At 43.2% G+C, this 18807-nt stretch overlaps 1 protein-coding gene across 1 annotated transcript in view; it reads left to right on the forward strand.

Moving 5' to 3' along the window:
- The window catches only part of LRRC28 (leucine rich repeat containing 28), a gene marked incomplete at its 5' end in the record, with an annotated part of 42340 nt that extends 39882 nt beyond the window's left edge, over nt 1-2458 (forward strand). Inside the window, one exon of the mRNA XM_008943966.1 lies at nt 2171-2458. Coding sequence (XP_008942214.1) covers nt 2171-2243 — 73 coding nt within the window. The remainder of the gene's footprint in view (nt 1-2170) is intronic.
- Nucleotides 2459-18807: the final 16349 nt, after the last annotated feature.

Raw genomic sequence — 18807 nt, forward strand, 5'->3', positions numbered from 1 at the left:
TCAGAAGATACAATAGCCTGCTATGAGCCACAAAACCACTTTCTATAATGGAAAAGCATCAGCAGAGAAATTTCAACTGAGTCTACTTGGACAAAAGTACAATACTGTTTGAAACCTAATAAAGAAGGTTTAAAGCAATGTCACTTGGTGTTAAACAAGCAAATGCGATGTTCAGATTCGTTTTACAGAGTTCAGGCAAGGCATTGGTTACAAAGCACATGCCTAAAGTTGAGGAGCAGGAAAGAAAGCTTTAAGAAGTTTTTTTAGAAAAGCTTTTTTTTTTTTTTTTTAAAGAGCTTTAAAAAGGAATGCTTCTGAAGTTACTTGTTGGTATATATAATACCCGAGAATGCCACTTAGTTCTTGTCCTACTGAAATTTGGTAGTTATCTTCCATAAAAATAAGAAACTGCTTTTCAATGGAAAGATACTTGAGAAAAAAGAAGAGACTAATTGGTGCTTCAGGGTGATGGTACCTATTTTCCACAGCTATACCACAGGTTATTTTGCTGTGTTTGTGGCAAACAAGGTATCTGATTTGTAACCAGTTCAACTTTGAGAACAATTTAAGTATGCCAAATCTGGATAGCAGCCAGAAGGCTGCATAAATGCTATTTTGGAGAAGTCATCTTTCTTAGAAATATCTCCTTGTAGAGATTGTGTACTTGAGCTTGCCATTCTGTTACGCTTCAGTCCTATGGTGAAATTCAATGCATTCCATGTTGAGTAAAATAAATTACTTCCACTTTACATTCTTAATATTGAGTGGCATAAGATGTTATAATCATGCCATAAAGAATTTCTCTCAAGCATTGAACAGCTTAATTTTTTTTAGAAAGTGAGGGAAAATTACTTGTTGGTCATTGATTCCTTATATTATCTGAAATAATCGAACAATGGGAGAGTTTGGACTACAGCAGAGAGTTGTACTTTCTAATTGATTGCTAAGAGTTGCTCTTTGTAGAACTTAGAACATGATAGACACCTTTAGGAATTAATTAAAACATACTTTGAGGCTATTATTGGTAGAACACTATATTAACTATCTAAAATATATTACTTGAAAATAGATAATTCTGCATGGTTTTCACTTTTTTAAAAACTGGTTATCATTCCCTCCCTTAGACAAGAATGTCCTGTGTTCTGCAAAATGCCTTGATGAGTACAATCTTAAGTAGCTGACATTTGATGCAAATCCACAGAAAAGGAGATCTAAACAGGGTAGCCTGTCATCCTTATCTCTGTAGCTTGGGCACTTGACATGGTAACATTATGTGGGATTGTGGAGGTGTGATAGCTGGTTTAGAAAGACGTGAAGGACAGCGTTTCTCTGCTAAAGAGCTTCCAGTGACCATGAGAACACACAGGGCAGGGGTCCTGAACATTTGAACAGCACTGATTAGCACATGCCACGTCCATGCCAGTAACTTCAGTCTGGATTTCCATGTCACGTTCTGTATCCTCTTACAAGAAATGGCAGTTGAGTGTTGAACTGGATTTCTGTATCTGAAAAAGCACAGGTGACATGAGCACTGGGTGAAGTGTGATTTCTGGGTTAGTAAAAAGCAGGCCTTAACATTTTAAAAGCAGATATCTAGGTCCCTACCAGGAAGGGGGCAAGAGGAGGGTCACAGTGAGCACAGTCAGGCTAGTATCACACTTTCATGTTGCCACCCCAGCTGTAGTCCCTGGCACAATGTGACAGCACTGCCTGTCAGTTGTCCTTTCTGAAAATCCAGGCGCAGTTTATTCACTCAGCTGAACCAAAGGAAGACACTGGGCTTCAGTTATTTCGTGCCTACAAGCAGTCATTTAAGAAACACATGAGCAAAGCTGAAGCAAAGAATTACCCAGCTATTTTCCTTTTAGCTGTTAAACCTACTGGCCTTCACACTCAGCCACACCCTCCACAGAAAGAAAAACCACATGCTGCTGCTTTAAACTGAACACATAAGAAGCCAGGAAGGTTTTGGAGAACCCCTGCAGTGTCACCCTGCCTTTGTATCAGGCACTCATACAGAGCAAATGAACCTTCTTTTTGTGAAGTGTGGAGATCAGCTCACCCTGTGTGTCACAAACCAGCATATTGTCTGCTGTGGAACGGGGCCAGGAGCTTTAACCGGTACTGAAAACTGTTTTCCCCCCCCCTTTATTTTTTCTTTTTTCCCTAGGAGGACAACTGTTAGTTTTGTGGCATACTGCTGCTCCACCCAGTGTCTGCAGACTTTTGACCTACTGAGTTGATAAACATTTCAGACTACTGAGGAGTGCTGCCAGTTTAAAGCTGCGTTAGACGTCGTTCCCGTTGGTACTGGAATACTCGGCCTGTGCCAAAGCAGCAGAAGTGCCCGGTTGGGAGCACTAAGAGGCACTTAGATCCTGCCCTATCAAGTCTGGAGGAACTGCAGAAACTTTTTGGAAGTGTAAATACCAAGCTTTTAAAAGTATTAACTCCTCTCTTCTCCAAGACAGGATACAAACCAAACAAATTCACAAGCTCTGACTTCAGGATTTCCAGTATTTTTCAAATGTGGCTGTCTCCAGGTTGACCCATTGCATCATTTCAGGCTGTTTTCATTCCTCTAACAGGAAGAAAAAAAGAAAAGGTTCAGTTATGACAAAGGACTTTTCACTTAGCTCCCCCACATCCTCTTCAACCTTACAGCTGGATTCAGGTGTATAAGCCTACAGAAACCTTTAATAGATCCCTGTGATTTTCCCATAGAATTCTGCTTGATCTTTTCCCTTCTCATCTTAATAATTTCCCCAGCAGAGTTATCTCAGTTGTATAGCAAGTCTTTGGCAGTTAACTGTGGTACTTAAATGGACATATTAAAAGCAGATCTTTCTTTCTGGTATCATTAGAAGCCACACTGATTTAATTTGAGTATCTAGGACATGTCTGGAGACTAAAGATCCTGTTACAGTAAAGAAGGCTGGTACTGATGCCTGCACTAAGTGGTCTTGCTCCAGCATGTTTGAGGGTGTATTTTCTTTATATTCATTGCCTGAGTCTTTCATTTTTAAAAGCACATCTCCTTTTGCTTCTTGGAGGTCTTCAGGAAGAACACAACTTTAAGTATCAACTTCACTTGAGAAAAACTAGTAATAAGATAGTAAATATTTGCCTATATTTATTATACATTTACAGTTGCAGACTGTAGATCTGCAAGGAGTTGGTCTTCATATTGTTCTAGATTCACTATTTGGCTGATTATGAAAGCGTCAGTGGGGTGTGTGCCTTGGAGAAGGCTGGAAATCCAGGGGGAAGGATGTGTATCTCCATGCATAGATGTTTATGCATATATAGATATCTTCACAGAAGGGCTGTAACATTTGTTTTCATATATTAATGGCAGATGTAGCACAAATTTCCACTTGCTATCATATTTGTGGGAATCTTTTTTTTGTTAGATCTTGTTCATTTTAAATAAAGGATGGAAAAAAAGGCCCAAAATGCCTGCTTGACTTAAAATTTTAATTTTACTCCTGAAACAGTTCATAAAAAACTAACCCCACTTGACTTGTTTTGGAATATATTATTAGTTTTTAATATAATGTTTTCTCTTTTTTTACTTCCTATTTCTTAGGCATAAACAACTTGTTGATTTAGCACAGTATGCTGCTCTGTGCAGTAGGTAGTTACAGGCTGAAATAGATATGAATGAAACAGCTTGTTATAAAAATGGCAAGATAAAGAGACTTATTTGGTAGTATATTAGCATATGTTGTGGTGAGGTGTGCATACTTTGAAGGGAGGAGGCATTAAAATGTTTTCCTTTTGCCAAAGAAGCATTTGTTCCCGCTGCAGGCTTCCTGGCATCTCTTCAATAAATAGAGTATCTTAAGAGCTTAAGAGAGTACCAAAAAGGCAGTTTTGAGGGTGGAATTTTTAGGTTGTGCATATTACTTGTGAAAGCTTTGCTGGTTTTATTGGGTTGGTTTTAGAGAGTTGAATTAGCATTAAGAAATGTAGAACTTAATCCTTCAGGAATGCAAGTATCATCTACTGTTTAAGAATTGTGAAACTTTCTAAAATAAATCCCATTTATTAAATCTGTTTAGCAGTAGGGGAAAGAGCCATGTCCAAGCAGGCTTTGTACCATTGGATTTCTGACTCTGTCATTTCACTGATTAGTTTCAATATTGGTACCCCCAACTTGCCTCCCCACCCACTGGGGTTTACCACCGAAGCAGCAAAATTCTTCTGCTTTTTTATTCCCCTCAGTACCACGCAGCTGAGATGGAAATTGCCCATGTACAATCACACCTATATCAGAAATGTGTAAGTGTAGTACAGAATCCATTTTTTCAAGTGGAGAAGAGAACTATGGTAGTGCTACACATGTTAATTTTTGATATGATACACTGATAAAGATTTTTTGGTACTATTTTTACTGTGGCTTCCTCTGTCTTTGAAGGAGATATTTTGTTGGAAGCTTATTTTTCCTCTTTTTACAACAGCTTGCTTTAAAACACAGTTTATTTCTGAATTGAATCTGGGAATATTATTTTGGACTTAAATCTTTCGATCAGCTAAAAGGCATTGGTGTTTGTTTTATTAGGAATTAATGGAGCTTGATTTTATTTTTATTTTTTGAAAAAATTTTCTCTCTTCTTCCCATAATCAGATTATTTTTTTGAGTTCCTATCAGTCTGTTTATTATTGTCTACAGATGCAGTTAAGAAGAAATTGCAGTCTGTTCTATAAGCAACATGAATCTGAACTAACATTTTAATAAATGATATTTCAAGAATGGAAAGTTCAATGAAGGAATGACTTAAACATGCAATTGAAGCTGACATGTGATACCCTATTTTTATTAAACAAGGAAGAGGAAAGCCAATCTATAGACTGAAAACACAGGTTAAATTAGTGTTTTAATTAAAAAAAAAATTATACTAAAAGTGTTTGTATTCATCAGTAGCTTTGGATGATACTGTTCTAGATTCAAATAATGCTGTTCTCCCTTCTCCAAATGTTCCTAAAGTTGTTCTGCTGTAGGAGTATTTCATAACTAGCTAACATGGGAGCCAGCTATGCAGGTTGTGAAGGAGAGAAGGAGCTCGTTGCTGATTGAACTGTGCATCACTTGGTTTTCCAGTAGGAGATGTCACAATGCTTGCACTTCTTAAAATGTTTATTTCTAGGTAGTATTTGATTGTTTGCTTTTCATCATGTTAGTTCATTGAGAGAAATTTTTCCTTGTACTGCAAAAAAAATCTAGTTCCAGCAGTTGAAAGAAATGACCATTTTTAAAGGATTTTTTGTCATAAGAGTAGATCTTAACTCTTTGCAGAAGTTGTGAGAGCAGTTGTTTCTGGCTGTTTTTTTCCTAGGCATTGTAAAGAGGAAGGTGCAGGAGGGAAATGAGACTATGTCACAAATCTTTAAACCATTGATACTGCTGTAAAAAATTTTCCGAGTGAAGATTAACTCCTAATGACATAAAGGGAGCACAGGCATTATTTTTGTTTGTCATGATAAAAGGTACCATGTTAAAGCAGTAGGATCCCTGTCATATTATAGAGAGAAGTTTTTGTTCTGCCACAAAGGAAACAGAGAAATTGCTGGCTTTGTTTAAAAATACCTGCTTGAGTGGTTTTGCTATGGACACCCATTACCTTTGGAGCACTATTCTTGGGAACCTTCCTGTTACTCCCCCAGAGGATCAGAAATACAAATGCCCTTTCTTGTGCAAAGAACGAGGTCTGAGATCAAGACGTGTGCATTCTTCTGGTTCAGCCTGGTGCTTCTCTTGGGCTCGTGAAGTTCATTACAAACCTCCTCTTTACTTCGTTGCGAGGTTAGGGTCTGGCGCTGGGCAGGGCGGAGCTGTTCACTGCCAAGCTGCCTTCCATTCTTACATATCGAATTCTGCTGAATCCCCTTTGCTGGCATGAAGGGAGGACGAGACTCTTCTAACACCCGTGTGGTAGCAGCGTGTCAGGTTTTACTGACATCACAGCCAAGCTGAAGACTGGAGCGTGACAAACCTTTCACTAGAGAGGATGACTTTTTTTTGAAGGCCACTGCGGCCCCATCAGTACCACTTGTAACAGAAGAACTTTTGCGTTGATGTCAGTGGAGGATGAATCAAGTTTTAACTGATGAGAGAGAAGAATTTGTTCTACCATCTTTATATTTCTTGAAAAAACTGGGATAGTGACACTGAAATCCATGCCTGCTGCTAGGCAGCCTTTCTTCTGCTGCTGAACTTAAGTAATTCCAAGATATGACTATCTTTGCCTCTTACCTCCCTCTTAATACGACTCACGTTGTTCCCAAACATTACAGTTATCTTGTGACGGACGAGGCTGAGTAAATTGAATCCAGAGTTTTTATTACTTTTTGTATTACAGACCTATTTTGTAAGAGACCAAAGGTCTGGTGGAAAGGAACTGCAAAGGTTCATGTGAAGTCTTCATTGCTTTCGCTTTTATGTGCCCTTCTTTGGATTACACCTTGAACTTGGGTTGCCACTGAGTTTGTTCTGTGTCTGTTGACAGCATATGTGTATTGCTTTTTTGCTCTGTATTAACCAAGTGTCACTTAGTGGGAAGGTGAGCTTGCTAGATGTCTTATTTAAAGTTAGCAGTTGCAATTTACTGTATGTGCTTGTTAATAAACTATATTTTTGGATAGAATTACAGTCCACTAAAGTTAACTAAATTCTTGCTCCTGGGGCTATTAACGTATGTTAGGATGTAGCATTTCATTTACATTTCAGTTTGCAGAGTAATTGGCTAACAGATCTCCTGTCCAAAGGCTGACGAGGTGGGGTGAAGACACTTCTTAAAGCACTACCAAGCTGAAGACACCAGTTCACTTCAGCCCTTTGGTGAACTATGTAGTTCACAAGATCTTGCATAAGAGGAGTAAAAACCATATGGAAACGCTACTTTAGACCCTTCTACAGATGGATCAAAAGAAAAAGAACTTGGAGTAGGACTGTATGAAGTGCTATCCTGATAGTCCAGAGATGTGGCTGTGATTCATGTATTACTTACTAAACAGCATTCAGCAGCTTTTTTTCCCTCATCTCACAGATATCACAGGAACAAGGTTGCCAAAAATAAGTAGGAATTAAGCATCTGTTTTCCCAGTTGTTTCACTCCCTGCATTTTGGTTCAGTCAGAGCTGCTACTTTGTATCTGTTCTGATGAGTTCTGTGGGTGGGGTGCTGTCTGCATTGCTGTATGTGTGTTGGGTGAATACTTGCATATCCATCCTTAAATGAGACCTGTGTTGGTCAAGGTGACTCTTAACAGCAGTTAATAATGGATGCCCTGAAGTGTTTGGACACCACTCAGACTTCCTGATGCTTGTTTACTAGTAAGTCTACAATGACTTGCCTTTTTAGTATTTTACAAGTGACAGCATAAGTCTCCCTACCCTTGGATGAGATAGCCTGTGTTTGTGAGGCAGCAGGAGAAGGATGCAAGTCCCTTAAGTGAGATGGGGGGGCGGGAGAACAGCCCTTAACCTCTAAGTTTTACCAACCACTGCTGTGTCTCTTATGAATTAGAAAGAAACAAATGGGAGAGCTTAACATCCTTTTCCTTTACAATTAAAAGTACTTGGCATAAATGCAAGCTAAGTGGAAACTTAAGTGCTGAATAATGCTATTGTATGCAGGAAATGAGGAGCTGAGATCTCACTTGGAACAGCACTGGATGTTTTGTGATTTCAAAGCCAAGATTTAGGGCTGTTCTATGTGGTGACATTTTGGGAACTTGAGAGCCAAATTGAACCACTGCATCTCTGTGCCCCAGCTTCAGTGATCACTTAATATTACAGTAGAGCCCTCTCTATTCTGCACTGAAGAATCCTACCAGTGTTCCCTGTAGCTGGCTCAGGAGCCTGGAAGTGGCCATTTATAACGATCAGATTTCTGTCTGCTACTTCAGCAAGAAAGAGAGCAAGAGTTGACCAAATGCTATCTTTATCTTTTGACATTTTAAATAATAAATCCTTCATAGAATTCTTGCAGCACCCATTATGCCCTTCAGACATCTCCTGCTCCTGGGCAAAAGACCTTGACACATCCGTGAGAGATCTTGAGTCTCAAGAATGAAAGCAGTTCTGTTGCTGGAGGTGCTGAAGTGATTTGACTTTCTGATGATGCCTTCCAAGTGGCAATCAAGGGCTAATTTCTCAAGTACCCTGATGTTCTTTTGTATGTTCATGAGGAATGTAAATATTGACTGGCTTTTTCTGTCACAGAAAGCTGTCAGTCATGGATGCCTGTGCTGTTGCTAAATATGACTATGACCGTGGTGTGAGGACCAGTGCTTTGAAGGTGTTCTGTGAAGCTCATGAAGTTACAAGGTTTAATTTTTTTCCTTGAGATCAGTTGAGAAAGCTTTCTTGTAATGAAAAATGCAATACTGAGTTTGTTTATTGATTAGTTCTCTGAATGTTTTCTGAGTGCACTGTGATGACAGCAAATGAAGCTGCCCTAGTAAGAAAGCAAAAAATGCGTTGTTAAATTCCATTTTGGTGCAGGTCAGGTCTGCTGGAAAGCCAACATTTTGGTTAAGAATGAGAAACAACTAAGGCACATAGTTCATGATAAAATGGAGGTGCAGTCTGAAGATGCTGATGACATTGCCTAGATCTTGTAAAAGAAGAGGTTTGAAAAGGAAACCAGTGTTCCTTCTAGGGGCACGTATTAACTAATGGTGATGCCAAATATGTCCCATTCTGCTTTTGTTGATCCACTTTCTGGCTCCTATATTTCTGTACTTGCAGCTATTCTATGAGCCTTATTAGGTTTCCTGTATACTTTATAGTTCTAACCATTGATTTTTATTGTTAAAGCAATCAGAAGAATCAAGCTGAATGTTCTTGGGTCAGTTTGTGCTAACTGCAATTGCTTCACTGGCACAGAAGTTTCGACACGGTCTGAGCATGGACATGGATTTGGCTGCCTTTGCTTTTCCTCATCTCTGTTGGCTCTCTGATTTCATTTTACAAAAAGCCAAATCAATGTCAGTGATACATGAAGAGAAGAATTACCAAGAAAAACAGCTTTAACTTTGTTCAGAAAGCCTAGCTTGGAATAGGGCTGGCAAGGTCTCCTATATGAATTCTAGGTAAGTACTCCTCCTAAAATAGGATGAAAACCAGTGTGTTGTCCAAGCAGTGGAGAAACCCCATGTCTAGAAGTACCAGGATTTATTTTGTATATTCACACCGTGCTGTTCCACGTCATTATTTCTATAAAAACTGAGTAACTGCCAAGATAGGGAGTTTCAATCTTATATCTTTGTAGAATTCAGATTGATTTTATCGTTTTGCTGATGCACACTCATTACTCTAACAGCCTAATGCCTCTTCTGTTTCTCTTCCTGTGGAATTGCAAATAAGAGCCCTTCTCTCCTCTTGTCAGTCCTCACTCCTGACTAGAAAATGGTGCTCCATTCTCCAGTCAGTACACAAATTCTTGCTGTGGTCCCATTGTCACTGACAGGAAAGCAGTGGGTTACCTGCACAGTGACACGAGTTTGTTCTTCATCAGGCAACTCACCTAAACACATTTCTGTAAAATCATCTAGATCACAAATACGCATTCTCTTCTGGCTGCAGATGAATAGAGGACATCTAATTTAAATTAATGGATTCATTTATATTAAATCAGTACTTTGTATCAGCTTTTTAGATCTAATTCTGGCTCTAGAGCCTCCATGATGAAACATGGGGGCTCAGATTTCTCCAGTAGCTCTTTATAAATTGCAGCCAAACTTATGTCTGTTTACTATAAGGATACTTGGGAGAAGGTTTGAATTGAAAACCTCTGTTTAATTATCTCCTTTTTTCCTCCTTCTTCAAGGAAGCTCAGCTGGAAATTTCTGTCCAGGTCAGTGCTGAGGCAGTTCCCCTCCCTGCCGTGTTGGGTGGCAGCTGTCTGACACCCCTGCCCGACTCACTGCTCACTGGCCCCAAGCTGCAAAGATGAAAAATATTGATTCCAGCCCATCTCACTGAAGTCTTATCATGAGGTGTTCACAGACATGCTGGGACTAGTCTTTTACTTACAGGAACATTTATTATTAGGGGGATCTAGTGTGTTATGTAGCAAGAAGCTGCAAGAGGGAGAATGAATTTACTGTTTTCATTTAGAGTCAGTAGCCTGAGACCTTGCTGTGGCTTCAGCTATTCTTGATTAATTTCATATGTGGATGCTCCTATTCCAGAATAAAAGTGCTTTGGTTTGAAAGAATTTAACTCCTTTAATTTCATTTGGGAATAAGTACATCCACACATCTTGTATTTAAATCTCAGATAACTGTTTCTCTATGAATTTACACCCTGCTGTGTTCTGGATAAGATCTCATGTGTAGCTAAGTCCTTCTGGTTATTGAGCAAGACATGATGTATTGTTTAAAATTCTTTCCTTTGGGAAATACCTGGTTGAAAAATAAAAATTCCACTTGCAAGGATGAGGTTGGAGGGGGGCATATAAAAATTCTGAAAACAATTGGTTTGGAAGCTCTGCACTGGAAAACATTGTTACGTGTCAGATGGTATTCTGACGTTTTATTCTGAAACATCTGTTTTTTGCCATGTCAAAAAAATTTATTTTGATGTATTTCAAATTGAGAAATCCAGCTTTGAAACATGGCTTGGAATACTTAAGTTTTCTGCTATGAAAATGTCTTTTATGTCTCCACAATCACGTTTTCTGATGAAAACACAACTGGCAGGACTGGTGTGGACCGACTTTGCTCTCCCAGGTGTCAAGGTAAGAAGCTGCACTCAGAAGTCACTCTCTGAGCAGCCCTCTTTGCTGGATGTGGTTTGAGTTCCCTAGACACAACCCGAGGCTGCCGCGGCGTCTCAGCAGCCGCTGTTAGCTCCACGTCCCCCGTGAGGTTGGCGAGGGAGGAACTGAGCAGGGACCGTTTTCCTCTGCCCCATCTCCCTGCCCTGGCTCTGACAGGCGCCGTGTCCTCGGGCCCGTTGAGTCGCATGGTGGTGATGGTTATGTATTGTGGTTCCCAGTGTGGCTTGCTGCTCTGGTGGGATGCTTTAGTTTAAAGCTTACAGCTTTAGCTGCGTGCATCTGGTTCAGCTGCCAGAGGGGTCTTGCTGTCAGAGGTGGGATGTGCACTTCCTCTGTGTGCAGCATGTGCACCATGAATTCATAAGCACAGGGGAGAGCTTTCCTGAAGATGTATTACTAAGCTCTTTAAGATTTAATACACTCTTGAAGTTCAAACCAGTGTAAGGGAAAGCTTTAAGCAGCTTAATGGGTTAAAATGATCCATGACCGTGTCCTTCAGACAGTTTAAAGACCCTACAGCAACCCAAGCGGGCCACCTGTTCCTCTCCCAGACAAACAGGTTGCCCTGATGACCTTTATTCTGCCACCCTTAGTTTTGCCTGGCCTGGCTCCATGTGTGGAGTGATTGTTCTGAAGTTTGTCATTGTTTAAAATGCCACTTGCCAGAGTTTAATGTACACAGCTGCAACCTGAGCCGTTGCCGTGTGTTAATAAGACTAAAACCGTTGGACTGACACCAAAAGATCTGCTTGCACTTGGCATGTCATAAATTAACATCATTCTTACCTGCCAGGGATGATTCACTGCTGGCTCGAAGCGTATTTAAACTTTAGCGGATGCCAACAAACTGGGCGGTGGTTTGACCTGCCACGTGGCCCGAGCCTGCTGCTCTCCTCCCTGCCTCCGCCTTCCCCGGCTGCACTGTCGGGAAACAGAAGCTCTTTATGGTGTTCTGAGAGCTTGTGTTTGTGTGCCACCCTGGCCTCCCGCCCCCGTCTGCCAAAGGGCTGGCCCGTTTGTGGCAGATCCTCGCTGGCTTTCGGATTCCTAACTGGATTGTTACAGCCGCTTTTGGGAGTGGTCCCGAGGGTTAATGCTAGGCTGGGCTGTAGCCTGTCATTGCAGCAGCTTCAGGAGGCTTTCATCCCACAGCTCCTGCCTGCCCGAGGCGGGCAGGTTTCTGACAGCCCCTTAGCATCCCAGGAGCGGCCCCGAGGTTGGGTGTGGGCAGAGCCCACAGGGGCAGCTAAGGGCTGGCAGCAGGTGGCACAGGCCGGTGCCCACGCTGGCGGCGCAGGAGCCGGGAAGGGAAGGCCCACGTGGGAACGTGCAGATCGTCTTGCAGGGGTATAGGCCAGAGGTTGAACGTGCTCCTCAGAGCCCAGACTCTTGGCCTACAGCATCACAGTGACTGCCCAGCAGTGGGGTGCTGGTCTGGCTTAGGGATGGGCTGCTCTCACGTGTATTCACTGGCTTCCCTGCTACATCCAGGGACCTGCAGGGTGAGAGATGGCAGAACTGCCCTGGGAGTGGGAGCCGTCCCCCTGGGCTATTCCAGAGCAGAGAGAAATAGATAAAAAGGGATGGGAGACAGTTAAAGATGTTTTTGCCCTTCCTCATTGAAGCCCACGGATGGGGGGAGAAGGTGGGTGTCTCTGGGGGACTGGGGAGGTATTGCTCCATATCCTAAGAGAGACCAGGCCTTTTTATAAAACCTCAAGATTTGTCTCTTCATACTTTTCCCTCTGGGCTAATGTGTTCCTCATAAAATAACGTGAAGGCATAATGTGTTCCTTCAGTTAAAACTGCTTCTTTGCTTTCCTTGGTGTCTGGATTGCCTATTTACCTTGGCTCATCCAAATCATTTGTTAAATACCAAGTTTGCACAAGCAGTCCTGTGTGGACTTGGGACCCTTGAAGTCTCATTATAGACATCAGGAGGGATAGAAACAGGCCCCACGTATGTCTGAGATGTGTTTAAATCTTGAAATGCAGAGTGTTGTACAGAACAGGGTGTAACCATGATTTGGTTAGGGGTAATTACGGTAGGCAATGCCAACAGCAGGCTGCAGACCTTCTCATGTTCCCCACCACAACTGCACACAGGCTGGCAGTTTAACCCTGATGTTACTCTTCCATGATAGTCAGCACTGTATCCACTCCTTTTCCAGCAGGGGAAAAAAAAAAACAAGAAACCACAACAACCAAACAAATGTGGTCCACTATGTATAGTAAGAAATGAGGAATCCTGGAAAGGGATCATCCTGTTCAGGACAGGCAGGAGACCTGACCTGCAGCCCCAGCTTTCCTAAGGACACGACTCGGACTGCAGTGTGCTCGTCCTCTGCATCAGCACCACTGAGGCACGTTCAGAGCAGGAGCAGAGGTTAGACAGTGCCTAGGACAAGGACAGCAGCTCCCCTGCTCAGCCTGCAGACACATGCTGGTCACTGCCTGAGCTGCATAAAGGCTCGTGCTGTCTGTGTTTTATTTTGTGGGCAGTGCGGGTTGTTGGGTTTTATTATTTTCTCTTCGTGCAAGGCTAACATGGAGTGTAGAGCTGGTTGCTGGGCAGTGGGGATTGCAGTTGGTAATAAAGGTCTGTTTTCTCACTTTCTCTATTTTTGTCTCTGGGCAGGATGAGGCACATCAGGGGAAAATCTGACTTGAAACAGAAGCTCAATTTTAAGTTGGAGGTAGTCCTGCCGAGGGAGGTTTGTGTACACCACAGCTGTCTGTCATCTCAGGGCACACCACTGTGACTGCTCACGCAAGGGCAGCCCTGTGGTTTGGTGCCACCTCTCTCCTGGGCAGTAGCTGTAAAGCAGGGTACAGTATCACCCCAAACCCTGACCCCCTCATCAGTGTGCAAAGTGGTGTCTCGATACCTGGGGCAGGGTGTCTGTCTGGTTGTCTTCCAGTCTCACAGGTGTTGTGAACTTACTGAGGAGGTGGCACAGGTCCTCCTGTAGTGAGAGAATGGTCTTTATCAGGCATTGGAGTCAGGACTCCTGGGCCTTAGAACTGTTATTCCTGTTTTGGGCACTAACAGAAGTTCTATGTATCCTTTCAGCACAGAAATATCTCTCTGTGAGACCCCACTGGTGGTCTATTATTTGCAGAAGGATTTTTTGCTGCAATCACCAACTGAAAACTGCTCTTTGGAAGAACTCTGGTTGTGGTACAAACTCCTGAATCTCTACAGGTGAGTCTGTTTTCAGCAGGGTCACCGGATATCCTCACATCTGCTCAGATGAGGAGATGAGTGAATCCAGCTGAGCTGCATTTTGTGTGTGCCCTCTCTAAAACAGTTGCAGAGCTGATAAATTCTTTACCCCTTGCCCCTGCGAGCTCTGCAGATCACAGCTTCTTTCAAAGCTCAAGTGGAAAGTGTCAGACTGCCACAGCACCATTGTGAGTGTCAGCTGAGAGGCAAGCTGCAACAAGCCTAGACATGAACCTGAGTCACTGCCCAGTCAGGGAGGGGGGATGCCACCACCCTGCTCCATGGACAGCACTGGGATGGGTTTTTACTTCACCTTCAGTCTGAGGCAAGGGCAAACTGATGATCAGCACTGCTGAAGGTGGGAGGAAGGGCTTGACCCCTCAGAGCTGCCAGTCAGTATATGCTGCAGCAAGAATCTGTAGCTGATATTACAGGATTTTGGTTTTTGCTGGCATAAAAAAGATCAGAATCTGGCCTAGGGTGAGGGTGTTTGTGCTCTGGCAGTGGGTGTGAAAGGAGAAACTCCAGAGGGTTGGGTGGCAACATGCTAGTTCTGTTCTCTTCCGTAGATGGCCTTCCGGAGACACGCTGGGTGAGTGGAAAATGTAATGAAATTCCCAGAGCTTCCTGGTGCACTACCAAGGTGTTGGTGCCAGCTTTCCAGCCCGAGATGTTGGTGCAGCTGTAGGGGCCAGCTCTGCAGATAGAGCTGATGGCAGATTAACCCCCACCATAGCAGGAGGATTACTGAGAGAGGTGTTTTCTTCACCTGTGAAATGGCACACACTAGAGCCAAGGCTGCCTTTGGGGTAAAATTAGCTGGATAAAGGGCTCACAGTAGATCAAGCTCTTCTGAAACTGCCTTTCTTTTTTGAAAGCTCATTTGTTTTTTCTGGTTCACAAACTGAGCAGTACAAACAGCAGTAAAAATGTGATGCATCCCAAATTCTAGCTTTGAGGATGGGTTTCATGACCACTGCAGTCTGCACAAGTTCTTTTAGATCCAAACCATCTGTGGGGCTCAGAGTATGCAAACCATTCATGTTGTCCTAAAGATTTACCAGGGAGTAGGGCCTTAATGTGCCAGAATCTGTAAGAAAACAGAGACCTTCACCAATGGCAGTCCTGAGGGTCTTGTTTTAAGCTTCTATTGAATAGATAGATCATTGTCCTGCAGCTTTTAGCGGTGGAGAAAAAAGCGGGAAGGGGTTTTAACAAGTGTCTCGTATGGTTTGTGTTGTCTCTGCTGTGCTGAACCTTCCTGCTCACACAGCTGGGTTTTTCTTTGCCTCCGTTTCCTTTGTGCAGATGGTAGCAATAGGTTTTGTTTTCCCCCCAGCCATCAAATTAACAGCCTTGGCAAGCTTGTGATTGCTGGCTAGTTTTGGGTGGTGCTGGAGGATTGCTCCACTCAGTACATTTCCAAGACTGGCTTTTTAACCCAAGCTCTATAAAAACAAACATATTTTTTGTTGTTTATTTGTTTGAGAGAAGGGACGTTGGGAAAGCAGATAGGAAATGTGCTCTGACTGTATTCTGTCTGCTGAAGGAGTTGACTTTGAGTTGCATTAGAATAGCAGATTGGCTTCTTGCACAAAGCTACCGCAAGCAATGGACTGAATTGGGAAAAGCTGGTGGGCAGAGGTACTGGAAACAATTTTCTCCTGTGTTAAAGCATCCACAGGAGGGACTAATGAAAACTCTGGCCTCACATCTCCAGACTCCACAGCAAAGCTTTCCAGTCTAGTTGCATAGAGCAGCCTCAGAGTACATTGTCCTATGTTTGTGAGATTGCAACATGATTTTCTTTCCCCTGGTCACAGTAATCCAATACAATATCAGAGCAATTGTAGAATGGCAGCTCCTTGCCATTGTCCAGCAGTGCTGGTAGCACTATCTAGCTTACAGAGAAATTAGTGACCTGAACTGCTCTATTGATACAGATGCTGATGTGAGTGGATTCTAACCAGAAATAGGGTATTTATATATATTAGAATATATATAAAATATTGCAGATGTATTGTGTGTGTATATGGACAGTATATGCAGTTTATGTGCTAAGGGAACTCAGCACGAATTTAAAGCTCTTTCATTGCCTGCCTGCATGCCTTTCTAACTCGAGCTGTGCTCTTGGCATCTCTCTGTAGTACAGCAGCATGTGTGGGCACATCTAGATTGGCAGCTCTGCGTATACTTGGTGCATCTTCACCTCTTGAGGTTTACTTTGTGGCAGAGACCTGTAACACACTAAAGACTGTAGGACCCAGGCTTTTGACTGTCCCCTCTATTTTGGGGAAGTAGCTGGAAATATTTGCTCATCAGGTGTTTCATTTAAACTTGGTTCTACTTGAAAAAGAACCTGTATCCCCAGCATAGCGCTGTGCCAGGAACAACAAAAGATAGAGAGCCGCTGCTCAGCCTTGCGCTTGTTTCTCACACGTGTTCCAGCACTGCTCTCCTCAAACCTCCTCACGGGTTGTTTTCATCTCTTGCTAGAGCCGTATGTCTCCCAAGGCAGGACCAGCTCTGCCATTTGAACATCTCCTCCATCTGCTTCTGGTGGTACTGTGGCTGTGTGAAGGCAACGTGGTAACGCCAGGCTTGCAGACACTTCATCAGTCTGTCTGTCATTGCTGGTGTGTTTCCAGTAACCCAGGCTAGGTGAGGTCATCACCAACTTGCATTATAGTGCTGGGCATCAGTGGTTTGAGTTTGTTAGGAGCAATACCACTGCCACCAGGGTAGCTAGGATTAAAATCCAATGGGCATTCAGACCCACTGTTCCCAAAGTGCTGCTGCTGTGAGTTAGCACCCAAACATGGTCTTTACAAGCCTGCCTTCACCATGAAAGATAAGGCCATGGACAAAAACTAGTTAGACTTGTTCCATAGTTTATCTATCTGTAGGCTAAACCTATGCTCTAGGTTTAGTTCCCACCTCCAGCTAGGCTTTTATTTCAATGAAAACAGTTGGCAGCACAGCTGGACCCAAATTTCGTGGGGTGTATGCAAAAAGGAGTCGGTGACACGTCTGAAGTTGTCTGTCCTTATCCATGTGCAATACTAAGGGTAAACTCAGGCATCCCATAGAGCATCAGAGAGGCCAGAAGGTCTCCCTTGCTCTGTGTGGGATTTTATTGAGGTGGCTGTGGACTCTACAGCCTGGAACACAAGTTGTTTGTTTTAATTTACAAATTAAAAATAAAGCCATGTTTATTTGCATCAGTTGAGGGGTCTTATTCTCACAGCTGCTTGAAAAGTAAGCTCTAGCTGCCAAGTAAAATAAGGTTTAATGTTACAACGTGCACTGGGAAGGGCAGAGCTGGTAATTACTCTGCAAGCACCAAGACACGAGTAGGTACAATATATAGAAATCCACGTGAAGCTCAGAACTGGGCTGTGGCTTGTGGTCGTTGTGGGGCTGAAGTGCTGGAAGGTGTTGGAAATGGCAGCCACCTACAGCAAGTAACCCCCATGACTGTGTAGGTGAGGAGACTGTGTCCTCGGGGAGGCTCTTAGCAGCAGTTTGCTCTTGCTACACACTAGCTGCCAGCTCCCCTTATGGAAGGCTAAGTTGGGAGGTATTTAGAATCCCTGGTTTCCTTTTAGTCTTCTCTTGTCAAGTTTGGTGCTTTGGTGAACTCTGGAACACATGCTTGTTATGTTGGGCAGTGGTTTGCTCCTAAAAATTGGTGAGGAGAAAGCTTATCTTCCCAGATCTGCTCTCTGCTCTTGCTGTGTGGACGTGTAGTCTCTGTGAGGTCTGCGTGGGCTCGGCGTTGGGCACTGCTCTTTGCCTGGGAGCTGCCCACAGGCCTGCAGGCAGGACAGTTGTCAGATGGAGATCTGGGGTTTTTCATCTCTTTGATGCCAGCGAAGTGGTTTGTGGGGCAGTGATGGTTGGTGTGGTCTCAGCTGTGTTTCATCTGACTCATCTGGTGCAGTGGAACAAATGACCAGGATCTAGATGTTGTTTCACTGTGGCTGTATCTGAAAAGCTGAGTATCAGTACAAACAGTGTGCTGTGAGGCACTGTGTCTATTTACAGACAGATCCCCTCCCTGTAGGGGATAAATGCAGGAAAAAGTGAGGAGGCTCAGAGAGGCTGGCCTGTGGGGCTGCTACATGCAGGGGGCAGAAGATCAATTCTGACCTTTTGATGACTGTCAGACAGTCTTACCCCTTGTTAATGACAAGGAACCAGGAGGACTCTGACTGATACACAGCCCAGATCACAGAAGACAATGTCCTCTCAGATTGCAGGAGGGTCTCAGGCTGGTTGAATTGACTGGACTGAATGAGAAAACTCTGCACTGCTCTGCAGACAACCTATTGCCTGCATCTTGTAGCACAAGAAGACATGTGCCTGTTCTGTGTTGGCACAGCCAGAAGCTTTCTGTTGCTGGCCCTCCTCAGCTATGAAGTGCTGTGGGACCAGAATTTAACAAGGCGGTTTACAATGGCTTTGACACCATTTGGGTAGATGAAGCTGGCTCAAAAAGCATCCACCCACTTGCTAAACAGTGCCTCAGGCTCTGAATGCATTAAACTGTTACTCTGCTCTGCTGCCTACATGCAGCTTTCCAGGTGGAGCTCTTTTTTGATGTTATCCATCCCCCTTGATGGCTTGTGAGCTGGCAAACTCCCTCCCATCTCTCCTGTCTCTAATTTGTATTATAATTTTTGGGAGCCTGCTTGTTGCAAAGTCTTGCACAGACAAAGAGGAGTCTTCATTTCAGAAAATATCTCTGCCCTTTCACTTGGTCAGTGAGGGGAAAAGCAGGAGCAAAGTT

The sequence above is a fragment of the Merops nubicus genome, unplaced genomic scaffold, assembly GCF_000691845.1.
Source record: "Merops nubicus isolate BGI_N331 unplaced genomic scaffold, ASM69184v1 scaffold21017, whole genome shotgun sequence".
In the NCBI taxonomy this organism is placed as follows: domain Eukaryota; kingdom Metazoa; phylum Chordata; class Aves; order Coraciiformes; family Meropidae; genus Merops; species Merops nubicus.